Below are 17,978 nucleotides of genomic sequence, written 5' to 3'. Positions count from 1 at the left end.
TGCTCTATCTTCCTAGACAGAAAATTTAATTTCCTGATAGTTCATGCCCCAGTTTCATTCCATGAATCACACTGAAGTTTTATGTCTAAACTAAATGTTAATACCTTCCAAATTTTTATTTCCAGTGTTCTTAAACAGTACGACTCAAAATGTAATCATCAAACTATTAACTATATGGGTGTTGTTTTTTTTTAATTCAGAAATTGAGTCAACATGAATGTTACTGGTTTTACATCTTATATGAACTGTAGCCAGACCAAACTGTGTTAGATAGTGGCTCTCAGGACACTGTCAGGACACTATCAGGACAGGACAGTTTTTTTCCTAAGCTGAAACAGAGAATAACCAGGATCTTTCCTCATGTCCTTTAAATAGTCCCACAGAACCTATCAGTGTGTGAACCTCTACAGTTTATTTAACACCAGTTAAATTCAGAATTTTCTCATTAACAGGCTATTCCAGATCCCTAAGGAAATCCTTTAATCCTTCAGTTCCAGCACTCAGCCTGTCTGTACTGAGCTCCCTAGCTTCTGCTTTCCTTTACTGTCCTTTTCTTGCCTTGCCAGCATGCCAGCACTTACATCTTGACTTCTGATACTCAGAACTCCTATGCTTGAGAAGTGGCTTTTCTTGGATTACATGATTTCCTGGTAAAAAATAGCAAATGCTTTTTGCTGTTGAAACTCATGTTTGATCTCTTTCTTCACCTACGTTTGAAAACTTTGTATATTAAAGCAAATGGAATTGAATCAGATAGTTTGGGCCCTAAGTCTTCATAATAGTCATGTTGCATTTGTGCTTATTTATTACTAGGAGGCAAGTGATACTCAAAACTTTCCTGGCAAAAAAACCCCTAGATAAAGAACTAAAAACAAACACAAAAAATTGTTACAGAGACAGCAATATTCTAGTGGTGAAACAAGCAGACTGTGTAAACTGTTGTGAAGAACAAATGTTTCCTTAACACTGACAATCTGAACCATCCCGTAAAGCTGCTTTTTCACTTTTGTCTTAGTTTCCTTCTCTGTCTTTCTCTATGTACCTTCTGTTGTGATAATTTCTAGACCAATGCCTTTCTGGTCTGTTCAACAAGCCATTGGCAATTTCCCCCAAGAATACAAAGAAATGCGTTATTACATGTAGTATGTCATTGTCCTGAAGAAAAAAAAGGGGCAAAGGGGTATTCATCCTGTTGTAACTTGGGAGGCTGCATAGCTATGGGTGATTTCATCACTTGTAAGGCTCACAGTCATATTTGCTTCCAGCGAGTTGGACAGAAGATGCATAAATGTCATCAATACTCCATGGCAGGAGTAATATTCAGTAGGTACTTGGCAGTTAGAGGCATATCTAGGGAAACATGCACTTATATCTCAACAGTTGGCTGACTGGAATCAGTTCCCCAGGCCATCAATTCTTTCATCAAGTTCTTGACCTATTTGCCGAACTGAGATTCGTAGTAAATGATGAAAAATTAACTCTGAAGATCATATGCACCTGAATACCAGTGAAGATAAACAAATGGGAACCCTATTAAATTCACATTCAGCACTGGCCTATTTAGCAAAAGATAGACTGAAGTCTTACTGTAATTCTGCTGAATTTAAGGGTAAGGTGACAGTGTTGAAGAGGATGCTGATGTTTGCTGATACCCAGTCTTACTGCAGTGGCTAAGAACTATGTTCTCCTCTTCCAAGCATCAGATAAAAACTATGGCCGCTACGTTTTTCCCAGGTTATATCAGAAGTCACTCTATAACTGAACCACGGCATATGACTGGCTTTCTTGTTTCTTCCTCATAACTTGGAATTTGATAACTTTTCTTACCAATATAGAGGAAAAAGATTAACCCCACCATTTTGGAAAAAAACAAATGAGTTTTCAGACCACCTGTCAGTAGTGGTCCTATTGGCTATCCACTTTCTTTCTGATTCCACATCCACTTCACAGACATTTTGAGAAAATAAATATGAGTTAGAGAATTTATCATGAGCTATACTTTACACTGAAAGATACAGTAGCTAAAAATCTGTCTGTCCACAATGGAAAAAGTAAGATTATGACCATCTGCTTCAGGAAAAGCATGTCTCCGAGCCTCTGGCAGTGCCTTCTTTGTCAGAAGTCCTAAGATTTTTTTTTTTATCTCATTCCCACAATCGGTTTGATTTCCAAGATAATATTCGGCACCAGGAAGTCAGGGCTACTTTAGTGATAGTCTGCTATCGCTAAGAATAGGTTTGTCTGTTGGACTGACTGCATACATCCAGATAGGCTGCCATATACTTTCCCATTTTCCTGGACATTGTGCTCTGCTCCATGGCGGAAACACGCAGAAAGATCTAGTTGGCAAATTTAGCCCGGGGAAAGGAAGGCTCTGTTGAAAAAGAAAAGCTTTTCCATATTGCTGCACAAAATACAACCTCAGAGACGTACCAGTTTAAAGAATTCTATCCCATCTCCTGCATTTAAAACAGACAAGATAAATACTCAGGTCCTTCAACACCCACCTGGCAACAATGTCCATCTGACATGTTTCAGACCCAATTCCCCTCAGTGCTGTGTTTCTGTGTTACTTTCAAGACCATCTTTCCCTATCACCATGATATAAACAAAGAAATAAAGATGTAAACCAGCATACTTTGGACAAGCCAACAGATATTGTGATGAAATGGGAATGTTGCAATGATACTATAATTCCTTGTGGCCAGTGAATTATTCTATAATAAGCTTCCCCCGGAACACATATCAAACATTTAGCATCACCTAGAGTATAATTTAACCTTTCATGGTACCCTCATTTTTTATTTTTAAATTTTTAAAAATGATTTCAGTAGATATATTCAAAATTCAGCAATAACATCTCATCTCAGAGATTTTTCCAAATGGGTCACTCGGTGAAGTTCCATGCAGTGGTCACTGAGTCACGGGCCTTTTCCCTTTAGGCCCCGGAGCACACGTGTATAACCTCAGTGAATCATGGATTCCTTCAAAACCACAGAAATTAAAGAATCTGTGAAGAATCTTGCCTTTATGAAATACCAGACTGCTGAGTAGCAGGTAGAAGCTATACTCAGTTCAAAAGAATAGTATTGCATGACTTAGTGACCTACAAAACCTGATTCTTCCACTGAGTGCCTGGGAAGGTGCTGCTGTCAGTCATCTAGAAGTGATACTGAGAGTCTCAGAGAAATATATACATATATATATGTTTACTGTGGTACCTGAGGAACACTGTAGTCTTCACTTATGTGAGATTTTTTTTCATTTGAGCAGGGACTGAGTCAGAATTATCTTCAGTCTTTGCTGTGTGCCTACAAATGAACACAGAGAGATAGATGATATACTAGCTAGCAGGCAATTGTTTAGTAAAACAGTTGTAATCCCATTAGGAAGGGTTGCGTGGGTACCTTCAGGGACATCAGCATTGGCTGAAGTTTGTAAAAAGCTGGAGTAAGAAGGGGTAACTGTCCTCTTCACAACTGTAATGTCTGTCTCTCTGTTTGCATGTCCTAGTTTAAACAAATATATTTAAACTGACATTTTCCAATATTATTTCTTTTCAGCTATTGATCTCATAAATAATTTGTTGCAAGTGAAAATGAGAAAGCGCTACAGTGTGGACAAAACTTTAAGCCACCCGTGGTTACAGGTATTGGTACAAATTCCATGTTTTTTCCTATGCATTTAGGCTCTCAGTAGATAACAAATTTTCATCTTTAAGCACAGCGGAATCTAAGCAAATCTACAAACCTGAAGATGTTTTCAGATGCTGAGAACCTCATGCTCTGTCACCAATTTATCTATAGTTTCTCATTAATTTTTGAAGTACTAGATTCCAATACTAAACTCTCTCTTGTTTGCAAAATGCATTACAAAAATATTATCTTTTTTGTCCACTGAGAACATTATATATATATATATATATATATGTGTATATATATGTATGTATGTGAAAACCCTTAGAGTCATTTGACTTACATTATCTTGTTGCCTGGACTCTACCTGATTCACTTATTAAAACTAATGAATCGGCTTTCACTTTACAGTCATCAGAAGAACTGGTGAAGTTGTATGCTTTCCAAGAAAGTACATTAACAACCTTCAATTGAAAACTTCAGCTAAAAACTGAAATGTTAGGAATGTTTGAGATGCTAGTAGCCACTGTCCTCTGCTTCTCATACGGTAATATTTTTTATCCTGGCAGCAGCCAAATCACTGCAAGCCAAAGACCTAAAAAAAGCATCAGAGCAGTGAGCAGCCAGGGCTGGTCCCGCCACCCCCAGTCAGGGAGCAGGGCAGGCTGGGGGCAGCCCCAGGCCAGGGCATTCAGCCCCTCCCTGGGGACAGGAACAGGCTGAGGCCAGGCTGGGACATCAGCCCTCGGGATCTCCCAAGGGATCCACATTTGCATCTAGGAAAGTGATCATGGCATAGACATGGCACAGATCAGATGCATAATCCACAATCCCGAAGAAATCTTTATCCAATCTGAAAGCTGGCTCCTACTCCAGTACCTTACAGTTGCAGCTGTTTCTCAAAGTAGAGGGTATAGGAAGAAAAGGGCTGCAACCTCCCACCCTGCACCCCACTTTCCCCAGGGACATTTCTCCTGGCCTTGATTTCTTCCTCCCAGATTTCCTGCTCTTCTCCCTGGCAACCACTGCAGAATGCATTTGTCTGAGCGTTTGGGGACCAGAGGTGGTCTGGGCTAAGGTCTGCAGCAAGGATGCTGGCTGTCTCACATGATGGGGCAGAGTCCTTCACCTCTCTATATCCACTTTTATTGCTTGTGCAATAGTGAGCGGAGGTGAACTAAGGTGAGGCAGTACATCAGCAGCTCTAGCACCATGGAAGAGATGAGTCCTCTTTCCGGAAGAGCCCAGCCTTGTGGGCTAAGGAAAGGTAACAGTGGTGCAGGGCGGTGAGATGTAGAGGTAGTTTCTGAGAGGATGCCTGTGTAAGAAGTGGGCCAGGATGTGAGATACTAAGGATGTATTTACAGTGTGTGGGTTTCTGGTGCTGTGGCTAGGTGACCAGGGTTGTGTCTTAGGTTGAGACAAGATGAAGGAGAAAAAGAACACTGGATACAAGATTATGAGCTGAGGTTAGTCTGGATGGGGCTAGGGTTGGCTTTATTACTGCAGTTTCACGTATGCTTTGGGTGGGAATAAGCAAAATTATTAAACTTGAGATGTATTTTAGGCAAATCAGGGGCTGCAGAGCATGGTCTAAACAGCATGAGAACCAAACCAGTTTCCAGCCTTACTGTTGATAGTCAACAAGGAGTCCAAAATACCTTGATGTTTAGTCTCTTTGAGCACACCAGTAACTGCCTAAGTCTGCAAAAACAGATATTTTTTTTCTAGCCCAAGCTGAATTCATGTACTGCACCATTATCCTGAGATGGAGCAACTGCCTTGACTGTCTGATACAGATCACTAGGATGTACATATATGATTTAAAGGTGCTTCTTCTAGTGCGAGGAATTGTTTTACCTCCCATGCTTCATTTAGATATTATGGAAATGTGTAGATTATCCATACATTCTGCAAAACAACCCATAACATCTCAGTTCTATACTTATGTCAGAGTTTAATAAAATTAATTTATCAAACAGTCCTCTGGAGATGAAACTTATTTCTACAGGCAGATTTCGTATTTATTAATTGTAAGATTTTTCCATTTCAGAGCAATAGGGATGCGTGACCTTTAGATTGCCGAGTTAATAGCACTTTGCATATTATTGGTAGTAGAAGGGAATGTCATTTATTTTAGGAAATTTAAAACTAATACTGTTATTCTGTTTCAGGACTATCAAACCTGGTTAGATTTAAGGGAACTTGAATGTAAAATGGGGGAACGTTACATCACCCATGAAAGTGACGACTCCCGATGGGAACAGTATTCAGGAGAACATGGATTGCAGTATCCAGCACACCTTATCAGTCCAAGTGCTAACCATAATGAAAACACCAAGCTAGAAGAAACAGAAATGAAAGCCCTCAGTGAGCGTGTCAGCATCCTTTAAGTTGCATCCCCTATAATCTGTCAAAACACTGTGGAATTAATAAATACATACGGTCAGGTTTAACGTTTGCCTTGCAGAACTGCCATTATTTTCTGTCAGATGGGAACAAAGCTGTTACGCTGTTACACTGTTGATGTATCTGAGTTGCCAAGACAAATCAACAGAAACATTTTTGTGTGACCAACTGTGTTGTATTTACAAAAGTTCCCAGAAACACTAAACTCGTTATTGTGAATGATTCATGTTGTATTTAATGTATTAAAACCTGTCTCCACGGTGCCTTTGCAAACTAGTGTTTTTCTTACTTGAGCCTCATTTTGGTAAGAGAGAACTTTCCCATGAACATCTGGGGTTTTTTTTGTGCATCGTTAGTATTGTAATTGTAAGCAAACTCTTGAAGAGTAGATTATAACTGCTGTTCTGTGAACAACTTCTACCATTTGGATAAAAGCTTTATTTAGTGTCAAAAAATAGAAAAAGCAAAAAATAATGAATTGCATAGCACTGTACAGTTTCAAGTCAGATAACCTGTGTGTATGTTTGTGTATATAGATACACACAGACACACACACACTATAACTTGCTCTTAAGCCTAAATGCCTTAGTAATGTAAACTGCATGTCAGTTGTATTTCCCCTTTTCTTAAGATATTCTTCTCTAATATGAATATTCTCTAATATGTACATTCAGAAGCTAAATAACTTGTTGACTTTGTGTATGTTTTCAATAAAAGTCTTGTTAAAATAGGTTCATTTGATTAATCTTTTTGTTTAAAATATCACTAGAATGGCATCAGAAGTAGGTAGAGTAGATTAGTTAATCATTATGAAGCCCGTGTAGAGGTAGGTAGGAAAATGCCAGCTAACCTGTGTACCTAGAAAACACACTTTTTAAGACCCTACTCGGATGATTTTATATCAGAAGTTCAGTTAGTTTTGAAATGTACTGGGGAGCAGAGAGTTCAGTACACTGATTTTGCACTAGTGAAATTATTGGGAATTTATTTTTTAGAGAAATGTGCTGCTTCTCCTTTTCCACCAAGTTCTGTTGAACTGACAAGGTTCCTGCCCTCCTTCCCCCAAAAACTTAAAAGATACTAATTTTCATTTCTAACCATTACTTAATGTTCCAACCTGACCCATTTAGCTTTAACTGTGAGAGGTTCAGGCTGCACTGTAAAACACATGCCAGAGTAACTCAGTGACAAGCTGAAAATTATTCTATGCCACAGGCCATCTCTGAAAAAAACAGTTGATGTACAGGTATTGAAGTGTGAGGTTAAAAAAGAAGAGATACATGGGGTGAGAGGCAGAAATGTGCAATGATTAGAGCCACATATGATAAACTTCTACTGATCTTCTACTTGGCTTTATGTTACAATCTTGAGCTTTTCATCAGATAGATCTATTCTTTCCTCAAAGAAGAGCTTTGTCCAGAGAAAGTTTATGCAACATACATACCAAGACCAGAGCCAGCAGAATTTTACTTACTTTGCACCTCTACTGGAGGGATAGTGTGTACTGTAGAAGAAATGAAGCAAAGGCACCTTTATTCAAACAGAAATATTATAGAAAACTAAAAAGTATTGTGAAAAATTACTTTGTAATCTCTTCTTCCTCCTCCCCACCTCTTTTCCCCTTCTCCCACTGCCAGAAAAGAAAGACACCAGTTCAAGAAATCCTTTTCCCCTTCAGCTGACCCTGAAGAAAGCTCTCTGATAACACTAGCCTTGTAATGTTCTGAAACAGCTCCGATTAAGCAGAGTTTGGATGTGTTGACTTTTCTGCCATGCTGTAATGTCTATATTTTCAGTCAGGACTTTCCTACAAGGCTTAATTTGGCTAATCATTGGCCATTGTTTCTTTTTCATTGAGCCTCATTCTTAATCTTAAATCAGATGTAAAATAAACATAAAAATAGACTCAGGCTGATTATAAAATTTCCATCAGTGAAAATGCATACTTGTTTAAAGGCAAGTCTACTTCAGGTGCAGTGGTGGACTCACTGAATATAAAGATTATATTCTGTTCTTTAACAACTTCAGGAGTCAGGACAAATTAACTGACTTTACTAAAAGGAAATTGAGGAAAATTATCAGAATCACATAGACTTTGTTCAGACGTTGATACCAAGTATTCATAAGGAGCCATGACCTCACAGGAGTGCCTTAATTTTGTTGTCCCGTTCATCTGTGTTAACCAGTAACAGAGATTTAGAGCTCTGCTTTCAAACTGATCAGTTTAGGTGAGTCAGGCTTTTATTAGTGGCTTGTTTTTATTTACAGTTAGTGTACCAGCCCTTGAGCAAAGGTAATTTTGAATGACACAAATTCTTAAAAATGTCAAATAGCATACTGGCACTCTGTTCTCAACCATACACCCTAGTCAGAAGACTAAAAGAGAAAGCAAACTACTTTGCAGCTTGTAATGGCATCTCTAAGAAGCTGGGTGACAAAACTAAAACCAGCACATCTTTTGATGAAGGAAGAACATCGAGTAGTTATGCTAAACCCCATCATCTGCTGATTTCTGCCATAACAATGCTTAGCATGCAGAAGGGTTTGCTAAACACAGACTGATGTTGATAAACTTACTTAATGTCATGGAGCACTTCTGATAAACTGTTTGCCAACAGAGCAGAGACAGAAGTATAAATAAATTGCTACTCTGAAATACTTTCTGACTGGCTACTAAACATGATTTCAAAAGAACTTTTGTTTTATTACTGGGGGCATATTATACTTTTTTTCTCCCCATGCCTGTTATTTTTAGCACTGAAGCTTGCTTCATCACTTTAAGGAACTTGTGCAAATATTCACTGGCTTTCAAAAAAAGAATCTGCCATTAGCCAATATAATAAATTAAAATTTTCCCTGCTGCCGTTCAAAAATGTTGCACTGTGAAATTTGAACTGTTTGCAGTTCAGCCAGACAGATGAATTCACTGATTCCTAACTCAAAGCCTAAATGGAAACTTGCTCTTCCAGATAAATCAGCATCAAAGTGTACTGAAGCAAATCTGGGATTGTGTCATCCTACATGATTTTCCTTTGCCTGTTTTACTCAGGGAAAGGGAACGGTAGGCTGCTCTGTAGTAATGTTTCCATGTACTTTAGATTTTCCATTAGGCCAACAGTTCCTGTGCATGCATCATGGAAGCAAAATGCAACAATGGTTATGCTGCACATAAATATTGACCTGAGGATCTCTTGATGGTATTTCCTTTTCAGTTGTGCTACTGCATGTCATGCCTATCAAGCACATGTGTACACATAAACTGTCACACAGCTGCTCAGCCACGTGTGACCATCCATCCACACCTTCACGCTGTAGGACAGAAGGGAATTCCTGTCAGTGAGCCTTGCCTCCTTATCATCTCAGATACTACACCAAATCTTCTTATTCTCAGCTTAGCAAGATCTCTTCAAAACTAGTTGGATATTCTGCCTTCTCCTTTTCTTCCTCCGTCCTCCTCTTTCCCCTCTGCACCTCGCTACTGAAAAGCCTTCCTAGAATCTCACTTCTCCAGTGATTAGAAAGTTGTAAAACCTGACCTCATGGCAAGGCAAGAACCATCTGCTTCTTGTGTCAACAATAGTCTTTTTGGTTTTTGTTTGAGAGGTTAAACAAAACAGGTTATTTCTTTTCTGTTATTGGATAAAGCAACACCTCTTCCACACACCTGGATTTAACCCAGGCAATGAAGTCAGAGAGGTGACATGGAAAATGCTAAGAAACTGGAAAAAAAAGGCCAAAACCTTACTGGACTAATGGGAACAGATACTTGCCATTGTGTGAAATTGGGAAGAAAGGAAAAAAGGAAAACTCCGAGGGAAATTTTAAGAGTGAATCACTAGGCAAGTTAACCCCCATGTACTATTCTCTTTACTTCAGTACATAAGACATAGGGAGAAAGCTCAGAGTCGAATCATTATGGATTATGGTGCAGATTATGGTGCAGTATTATTCAGATAGATCTACCAAAATACTGACATCCTGGAAAAGCTCTGCTTCATGCAGATAAATCAGAGCCCTCTCCTTGTTCAGCTGTTCAGGACCCAAACTTTGCTTAATTTACCACTTTGCCGGAGATACTAATTCTTTTTCTTCTTTTTTTTTTGTTCCAGAAAGATAGGCTATAATTTATTCCAACAACAAAGGAAGCCAGCCACATACTGCACTGGCCACCTTCTGTGGCCACTCTCATATTCCTGGGGTTTGCTCTGCACGTGCCAGATGGTAAAGAGCTCAACCAAATCAAATGTAAACCAGAGGAACTGACTTGGTAGGTCATGTACTTTTCAGTGGTGACAAATTTGACACCTGAATGGCATGCAGAGTTTCAATTTGCTTTTTGCTTAGCTCGTTCCTAGCAACTGGAGCAAGTGAATATTGAAATCAGGGTCTACTGGGTGAGCTGGTATTTGTCTGTGCTTCTCACTGAATCTTTGCTTTACTTAGGTGAAAAACAGGGAGCACGCGTTATAAGAAGTATAAACTGTTTTGCTGCCTTACTACTAGAGCACATCTACTTACTTGAACATCAGCTGTTCACAAATAAGAATTTTAGAAAAGTCTACTTTCATTTCAGTCTGAAAAGTTGCTATTTTGAAATGTCCCATGAATTTAAATATTTTGCTTGGGCATCCAAGCACTAAGGTCCTACACCCTAGGGCAGCTCTGCTGTGAGCCTGGAGGGCCTGAGGCCTCATGCTGCAGAAGTCTGCCAGGCAGGGTGCCAACCAGGGGAGCTACAAGGAAAACAGGCATGATGAAAACGTGCCTTTAAGGCAAATACCGAAATCTGCAAGCACATGTGTGCTGCCAAAGCTTGACAAAAATTGGCAGATTCCGTTGAAGCATTTCTATCCAGACAAACTATATTCCAATATGAATTTATGTTGCATTTGCCAATTATAACTTAAATAATTTCTGATATAACTTCCAAAATGAATAGTGACTTACTGGTGATGACCTCTTACACATTTAATGGGGACTGATTTTTCTGAAAGTCTTAATAACTACCCTTTGAAGAGCAAGTAGTTCATTTTGGTTCCACTGTTAACTTAGGCATACAGAAGTATGAGTTGATTTTTAAGCAGTTAGGTCACTAAATTTAATAAGTGGAAAGAGTACTGACATATTCTTAAGAAAAAATAAAAATTGACTTGAGGGACCTGGCTCACATTTACCAAGTAAACAGCTGCAGCAGTTTAAGATGTTATTGTCTCTGCCCCCAGCTGTCTGTTACTGGCTTTAAACAGAGCAAAAATAGAACATTTCAACTTTTCTAGTTGACACTCAAAAGCCTCTGAGCACAATTTTTATCTTTAAGTTAATTTTCTGGATTGTGAGTTGGAGCTGCGTTGCTCCATTCTGCCAGCTCTGTCACAGGGAGACATTTGGAAAAGGCACAGGGGCGAGAGTGCAGGTATGAAACTACTGTAGCCAGATTTGCCAGAAATCATGGGCCGGAGTCCTCCATTGCATTATGCTAAAATGAGTTAGGAGCTCACAAGCCTGAACCTCTGAGGGTTTCTAGGTGTCTCAGGCTTCCTGATTTCTTCTGAAACAGGATTTAAGATCCTCAGTGAGTAATTAAGGACTGCTGAGGTTTCTAACCCTGCCACTCTTGCTTGTGGCATTGGATGTTTACATGTGCTCACCGCAGATGATCACTACAGGTTTTAAGAATAGGAATCTTAAGAAAAACAATAATTAAGGTGATGTTAAAAACTCATGTTCATGTAAAATGTATATATCCACAGGCCTTATTCTGTCAAAAGGAAGTATGTTCAAAAGCTTGTACAGTCAGGAATATGCATGGCAGAAAGTGGTGAGTAGGCATTTGGCTCACAGCCCCAGGCTGGAAAACCTCTAATAGGCAAAATAAGATCTACTAGTAGAAACATAATGACTGTAGTCTTTCATAGGGAAATAACGAGCTCTTAATAAGAAGCACTTTATGCGTTCCTGGGCTAAACTCAACTTTACCTTTGTCCTAATGGGAACTTTTGTACATCAAAGCTCCTTCTGGAAAATGGGCCAGTTCAAGATTAACTGCTTTGAGTCTGATAAAGGCTTTTTCATATTCATTGTGGCCTGAAAACAGCCTCCCTTGCCTAAAAAATGCATATGTATGTATATGCATATACATTAATGGAAAGTTGGAAGAGTTCCTATTAAACCAGCAAAGCATCATCAGGTAGTATTATATATTTGAAATTGGAATACAGCTTCTCATTCTCAGTAAAATATCAAGGAAAAATGTCACAGACTGTTGGTTTTCAAGGTCACAACATTTCAGGAAATTCAAAGAATTTATAGGATTTGTAGGATTTGTAGGATTGGGATGATGAATCCATACTTAGAAATTGGAAAGAGCACAAAGCAAAACTGCTAGATACCCAGAATCCTCTTCCCCTTTTTGCAACCATTGAGATCTGCAGTACTTTGACCTTTTTCTAAAGATTTATGACTATTAGCCACTTGTCTGTGAGAAAGGAGGCAAATACCACTGTTTGTGCTTCACAGCCAGAGTAACATACATTTAAATGAATAAACTGGCTTGCTCAAAACAAGCTCACATTAAAAAAATATCAGCCTCAAAAGCAGTCTCAAAACAAGAGTACCTTCACAGCCAGACATTATCCCAACTCATGTTAGTTTCCTTATGGAATTAACGACACTTGGAAAACACAACATTCAAAAATATGCAGGAATGTACAATATTCCCAGTCAGCCCCTCATTACCTTTCTATATTTAACTCCATTTGTAGATGGCAAACTGACAAAGAAAGTAAATGAATGACTTGGGAGCAGAGAGCAGTAATCTGGAACTCAAAGCCCAGAAAAGGTAGGCATACTGGGTGATGTATTCTCACCTTTTCAGGTCACCTTGGATGCATCCAAAGAACATGCATCCTTAGATGAGATATTCTGTAGGAGGCAAAGGCTATACTGTGTGCATGAAGTGGGAATTATAATCCATTTACAAAGAAGTCTTTTTGTCACGTATTTACTGATAAATGTACCTGCAGCTACAACCATAGTTGCCTCAGAGATCACAGTGTCCACATACTAGCTCCTGAGTAAAGGCATAGCCCTTGAAGTCCTCATACACAAGCCACAGTCCTCATAACTGCCACAGCAAACCGTGGCAGATCCATGGGTTTCCGACATTGTTCACTACAAACCTCTTAGCACATGACTGACAAAGTACTATGACAAAGTAGGATATAGTTTCACGGGACATTAGATCGAACTGCACCTGTGCATCTCCTAACCTTATGCAAAATGTGGAACACCTCTCAATGAATATTGAGAAACTAATCTTGCCGTTCAATGTAATACAGAATGCACGCACAAATAGACTAACGTGTCATTTCTTTCATGGCCCTATATGAAAACAAGTGTGATCGCATGACATAATTTATTCTTTTGATCAAGGGGTGTCAGTGACTGCACTAGGACTATAATTTCTTCTGCTCTTGTTCCTCAGCCTTCCAGCCAAATCTGACCTTGCCTGTCCCTGGAAGCACCCTATGGCTGAGGCTCCAGGATGCTCCCCTGGGGCAGGGGGCAATTCCTGTCCATCCTTTAAAAGCCTCAGGGCCCTTTGCCCTTTCACAGCCCCTTGCACCCACTCAGTTGCTTTTGCATCTCACAGACTTCCACTGTTTCTAGATTTACTTTAGATCTGCTAGATGTTTTTGCTTGAAAGGAGACTCGGGCAGCTTTTGGGCAGAAGTGCTACCAACTCTCCCACTGTTGTAGCAGACAGCCTATAAAGAAAACACCTCCTTGGCTCTGGGGAAGGAGACAACAGAGTGGAAAAGCTAGGTAATGTAGAGGATGCAGGACTAGTATTATAAATACTGCAGTATTTTTCATGCTTAATAACTCTGCTATCACAGATATTTAAAATCATGGTCCACATACTCCATTTCTAATTTGTTTTGCAGACTTATTCATGTATTCATAGCCTTAAGGGTGAAAAAATTGTTAATTTATTACTCTAATCCTCTCTCAATATTTGTACTCTTTTGTTGGTTAAGCTGGGCCTTTTTACCAGTAAAATGATATTGGCACAGCTTCTAGATAATACATATTTATATGGGCACAAGAGTCTCTTACAGCTATAGAGGTTAAATCCCTACTCACACAGAAATACATATGTAAGTATGACTAGATCTAGACAATAATATCACTTTAACTAAATCCACATAAGTAACAAAACTTTGGTGTTCAGACATAGCCTTAACCTCCCTTTTCAAATCGCTTTGCCAAGTAGCTGTCATCATTTTATGACGTGGACAATCGTGCATTAGCCTGAAACCACCAAAGCGATCTCTTTTGAGCCAAGTGGGTAACTATTACCATCCTAGATTGAACTCAAACCAGTGATCAAAGACAAAAATGCCAGGGTATTGCCAATTTTCAGAGCCACCCAGAAACCAGACCTTGTGTTGTCTGATTGGCACGATAACTGTGAAATAAAAGACTGTGTGATATTACTCCTTTCCCAATTATCTTTTCATACTTTTGTTTTTTGTAGTAGACATGTATTAACAACTCCTTAATTTCCAACTCAGTGCGGACTTTATTATTAAACTTTAATATTCAATAAGGAATCACACTTAGGGAAAACTGAAAATGCTGAAATTCTATCGAATATCTCTCAGTAGAGGGAAGACTTTTGCTTTACAGTCCTTTCAGGGTTGCTGCTAAGTAGTTCTCATACGATTTGCAGTCTTTCAGTCATAAAAGCTGCTTTGTGTATTTGTGTACCTTGCCACCTACTGGCCATCCCGGATATCTGCACAAATGAGTTAATTCGGAGATGCATAACAAGTCCTGAGGGTTTTCTCAAATTAATCAGTGATCGCTCTGTTTTTACAAAACCTTAGGCATATATCAAGTGTATAATATGCCAGTTTCCTATACCACTTTTAACGTGAAAATACAATAATTCATGATAGGAGAGGTAACTAAGTCTCCTCCTGTCTGATGTCAGTGTTTCAGTTTCCACCGCTGCTGCTAATTACTCTGTGTTTTAGAACAATAAGGTTCTCCTCTGCCTTCAATTTCCATAACAAAGCAATAACTTCTTTTTAAATATAGAAGCTGATACCCAACAGCTAGGAATCAATATAGTACTTCTGGCAGCTTCTAGTCAGCAGAGTTCACAGTGCAGTGCTGCCAAGCTACTGACAGGCAGCCAGTTCCAGCTAAATTTTAAAATAAGACTGCATAGAAAGAGTGCTGAATGTCCCACTTTCAGTTCAAAAGCAGTAGTCAATGAGACAATAGTAAGAAATATGTCAAATACACTCATTGAAATTATTAGCCCTTTAATTTATAATTAACATTGTGCAACGAGTCTCTATGAAGTAAAAAGGTTAGTTTGCATAAAAAAATCTTTAAATGATTTCAATATAAATAAGATCCTGAAAGTTCTTTAGAAGAGTTAGTCAAATAAAAGATGTACTCAAGAGTAAAAATTAATCTGCTTTACTTATGTCCACAGAAGCCAAATGCAATGTTTTTATCTTTAGAGCTAAGAATTTTGTCTCTGAAATGCAGCAGCACAGTGGAAAAACAAGTTAAAAACCACAGCCAAACAGAAATGAGATACACTTGGGGATACAAAAAGAAAGGCAAGATACAAAATCTACCTAAAAATTGATGTGAGCTGATTATTGCTCTCAGGCATTTTTCCCTTCTTACTTTATACTTCTTGATATTCTTCCTCTTCAGTCCCACCACTCTTTTGCTTTCAAACTGTTCAGTATCTGGCCTCTAGTATGTTTTGAAAACTTTGACAGTTTGCTTTGTTATTCACCATTTTGATTGTAATCTCCTCCTAACTCTGTGTTTTTAAAGTCTATCTTCAGCTAAATTTTTTGCACAAACAACTATATAGCCATCTCTATTTAGCAATTTAGCGTGTAGCTCACATCTATCCACCAGTAGAGCTCTCCAAGTAAATAATTGGCCATTTCATAATTTGACCATTCCCGGTAGATCTGCGATTCAGACCTCCATTCCCTTGAAAATTCTTGTGTTGTAGTCCACACACTACATGTGGTAATATATTCCCTATTTCCCTTGCTACCACTTCAGCTTGTCTGCCTATCAGGCATCATATGTGAATAGAAATGGTCTCTTCCTCTGGAATATCTTCCTGTGTGAGTCTTGTGTGAGCTTTCCCAAAACTGGCCATGGTTGGTTTCCTTTATGTACTTATTAAATAAAACCTATTTCCAACAAAGCCTTTCTGCTAGAGGGTCTTTGCGTTTGTCAGGGCAAACCAGCTGTGGTTCTGAAGTAGCCAGTTTGGTACTGGATTACCTTTGCATCTCCTTCTCTTTAGCTGGGAAGATTGAGAAGTTGCTACATGACAACAGGATGTGCATGGAAAAATAAAGGCAAACAGGTGGCAAATGAAAATATAAGACTGCTTTCCTCCAGTCAAAGAGGCATACTTGGGGAAAGACAGAGGTATTGGCTGATTAAACTTTGGGGTATGAAAACATTGTTCAGATACAGAGCAGAATAAGTTTGGTGCTGGTTTTCAAGCATAGCAATGTGAAGAAACCCAAATATTGCATCAAAATGGAATCCACAGCAACGAAGTCCTTACACAGAATCCATGTCCATTCCTGTTTGTACGCGAAGCTTATTCATACATTCAGATTATGTGTTTTTCTGAAAAGGTAGCTGTCCTGTTATCCTACAGAATTAGGATCAAATCTAAGTACAGTAAAAGCCAAATTCAGCATCACTAAGAATTTACCTATTCACAGGAACTGTATTATGTTAGGTTAGATACTGTGTTGTTCTGAACTTTCTAATATACGATAAAAAGCATTGAGATGTAAACAGTTTTTTTCCTAGTAACAGCAAAGTCTGTGGCAAAACCAGAACAGAAACAGACTAGAGCTCAAGAAAAAGAGTTTACAGTAATTTACCACAATACAAAGGTATTAATCCTTCGGTATTAGTGAAAGAAATTATTGGATAAGTTCAGGAAAACATTTTTCCTTTTAGTGTAATATCACATAACTAGATCCATTGCTTGGATATTTTACTTGTGCCACTGGGATGTCTTAGTATTTCCAAATCCAACAGCACTTTGTTTCCAAGGCTCTGAACATGGCATTCAAACATTAATAGTCCCATTCAAAATTTGAAGGCAGATTTCTTACTGACTTAGACATACATCAGTCTCTTCCTTTGTTCATTTGTCAAACATTCTCGAACCCACTCTGAACTGCACCATTGCTTTCCTCAAAATGTGCGTATTTAGGATCTGCACTGGTATGCAAATCCACTGCCCTCTATAAGTATCATCCACCTTTACTCGGTTTTATGATATTTGATACTTATGAAAGCAAGAAGTGAAAACAACCTGAGTAGGAAAAAAATATTTTCAAAGAACACTGGGTCTATATCCTGCAAATTGTTTTCTAAAATGCACTACTGTTTAATAAGAGCTTGCTTTCTATTTGAAAATGCCTTGTTAAAAAATAAAAACAAAATCAACAAAGCAATCTATGTTATTTTGTTTACCTCTCTTCAGTGTTATGGTATTAAAATAGAAAGTGTAAGTATTTAACAAGTTTGTGGGGGCAAAGATTAGCAAATTGCTACCAGGAGATGGCACCATTAACAAAATAATTTGAGTGCCACATACAAGTTCCTCTCAACCATCTGTATGTCTGAAGGCTTTGACAATTCCAGGTGTTGTCTGAGCCCCATCCTGCAAATCATTTATCCAGGCAATCCTCGCGTATAAGTGATCCGAGGCATGGTGAAAAGATCCTGCCCGTTGCATGACTGGTGACTTATTTGCTTGGGTTGGCAGTACAGGACTTGTGCTGACTTATCAAATACAAGAGACTAATAGTTACTGGCCAGTATTTTCCTCCCTGAGACATATAGAATGAT

General features: G+C 38.7%; 1 protein-coding gene across 2 annotated transcripts in view; it reads left to right on the top strand.

The window, feature by feature from the left end:
* Positions 1-6,768, top strand: part of PRKD1 (protein kinase D1) — a 131,148-nt gene extending 124,380 nt beyond the window's left edge. For both annotated transcript variants that reach the window (XM_074148529.1, XM_074148528.1), the window contains exons 17-18: positions 3,564-3,649; positions 5,810-6,768. In XM_074148529.1, the coding sequence (XP_074004630.1) occupies positions 3,564-3,649; positions 5,810-6,028 (305 nt within the window). In that variant the 3' untranslated portion in view covers positions 6,029-6,768. The remainder of the gene's footprint in view (positions 1-3,563; positions 3,650-5,809) is intronic.
* The last annotated feature ends 11,210 nt before the right edge of the window (positions 6,769-17,978 follow it).

This window comes from Numenius arquata, chromosome 6, assembly GCF_964106895.1.
Source record: "Numenius arquata chromosome 6, bNumArq3.hap1.1, whole genome shotgun sequence".
In the NCBI taxonomy this organism is placed as follows: Eukaryota; Metazoa; Chordata; class Aves; order Charadriiformes; family Scolopacidae; genus Numenius; species Numenius arquata.
Note: the sequence above shows the minus strand (reverse complement) of the source record. Positions and strands in the feature narration are given on the sequence as shown.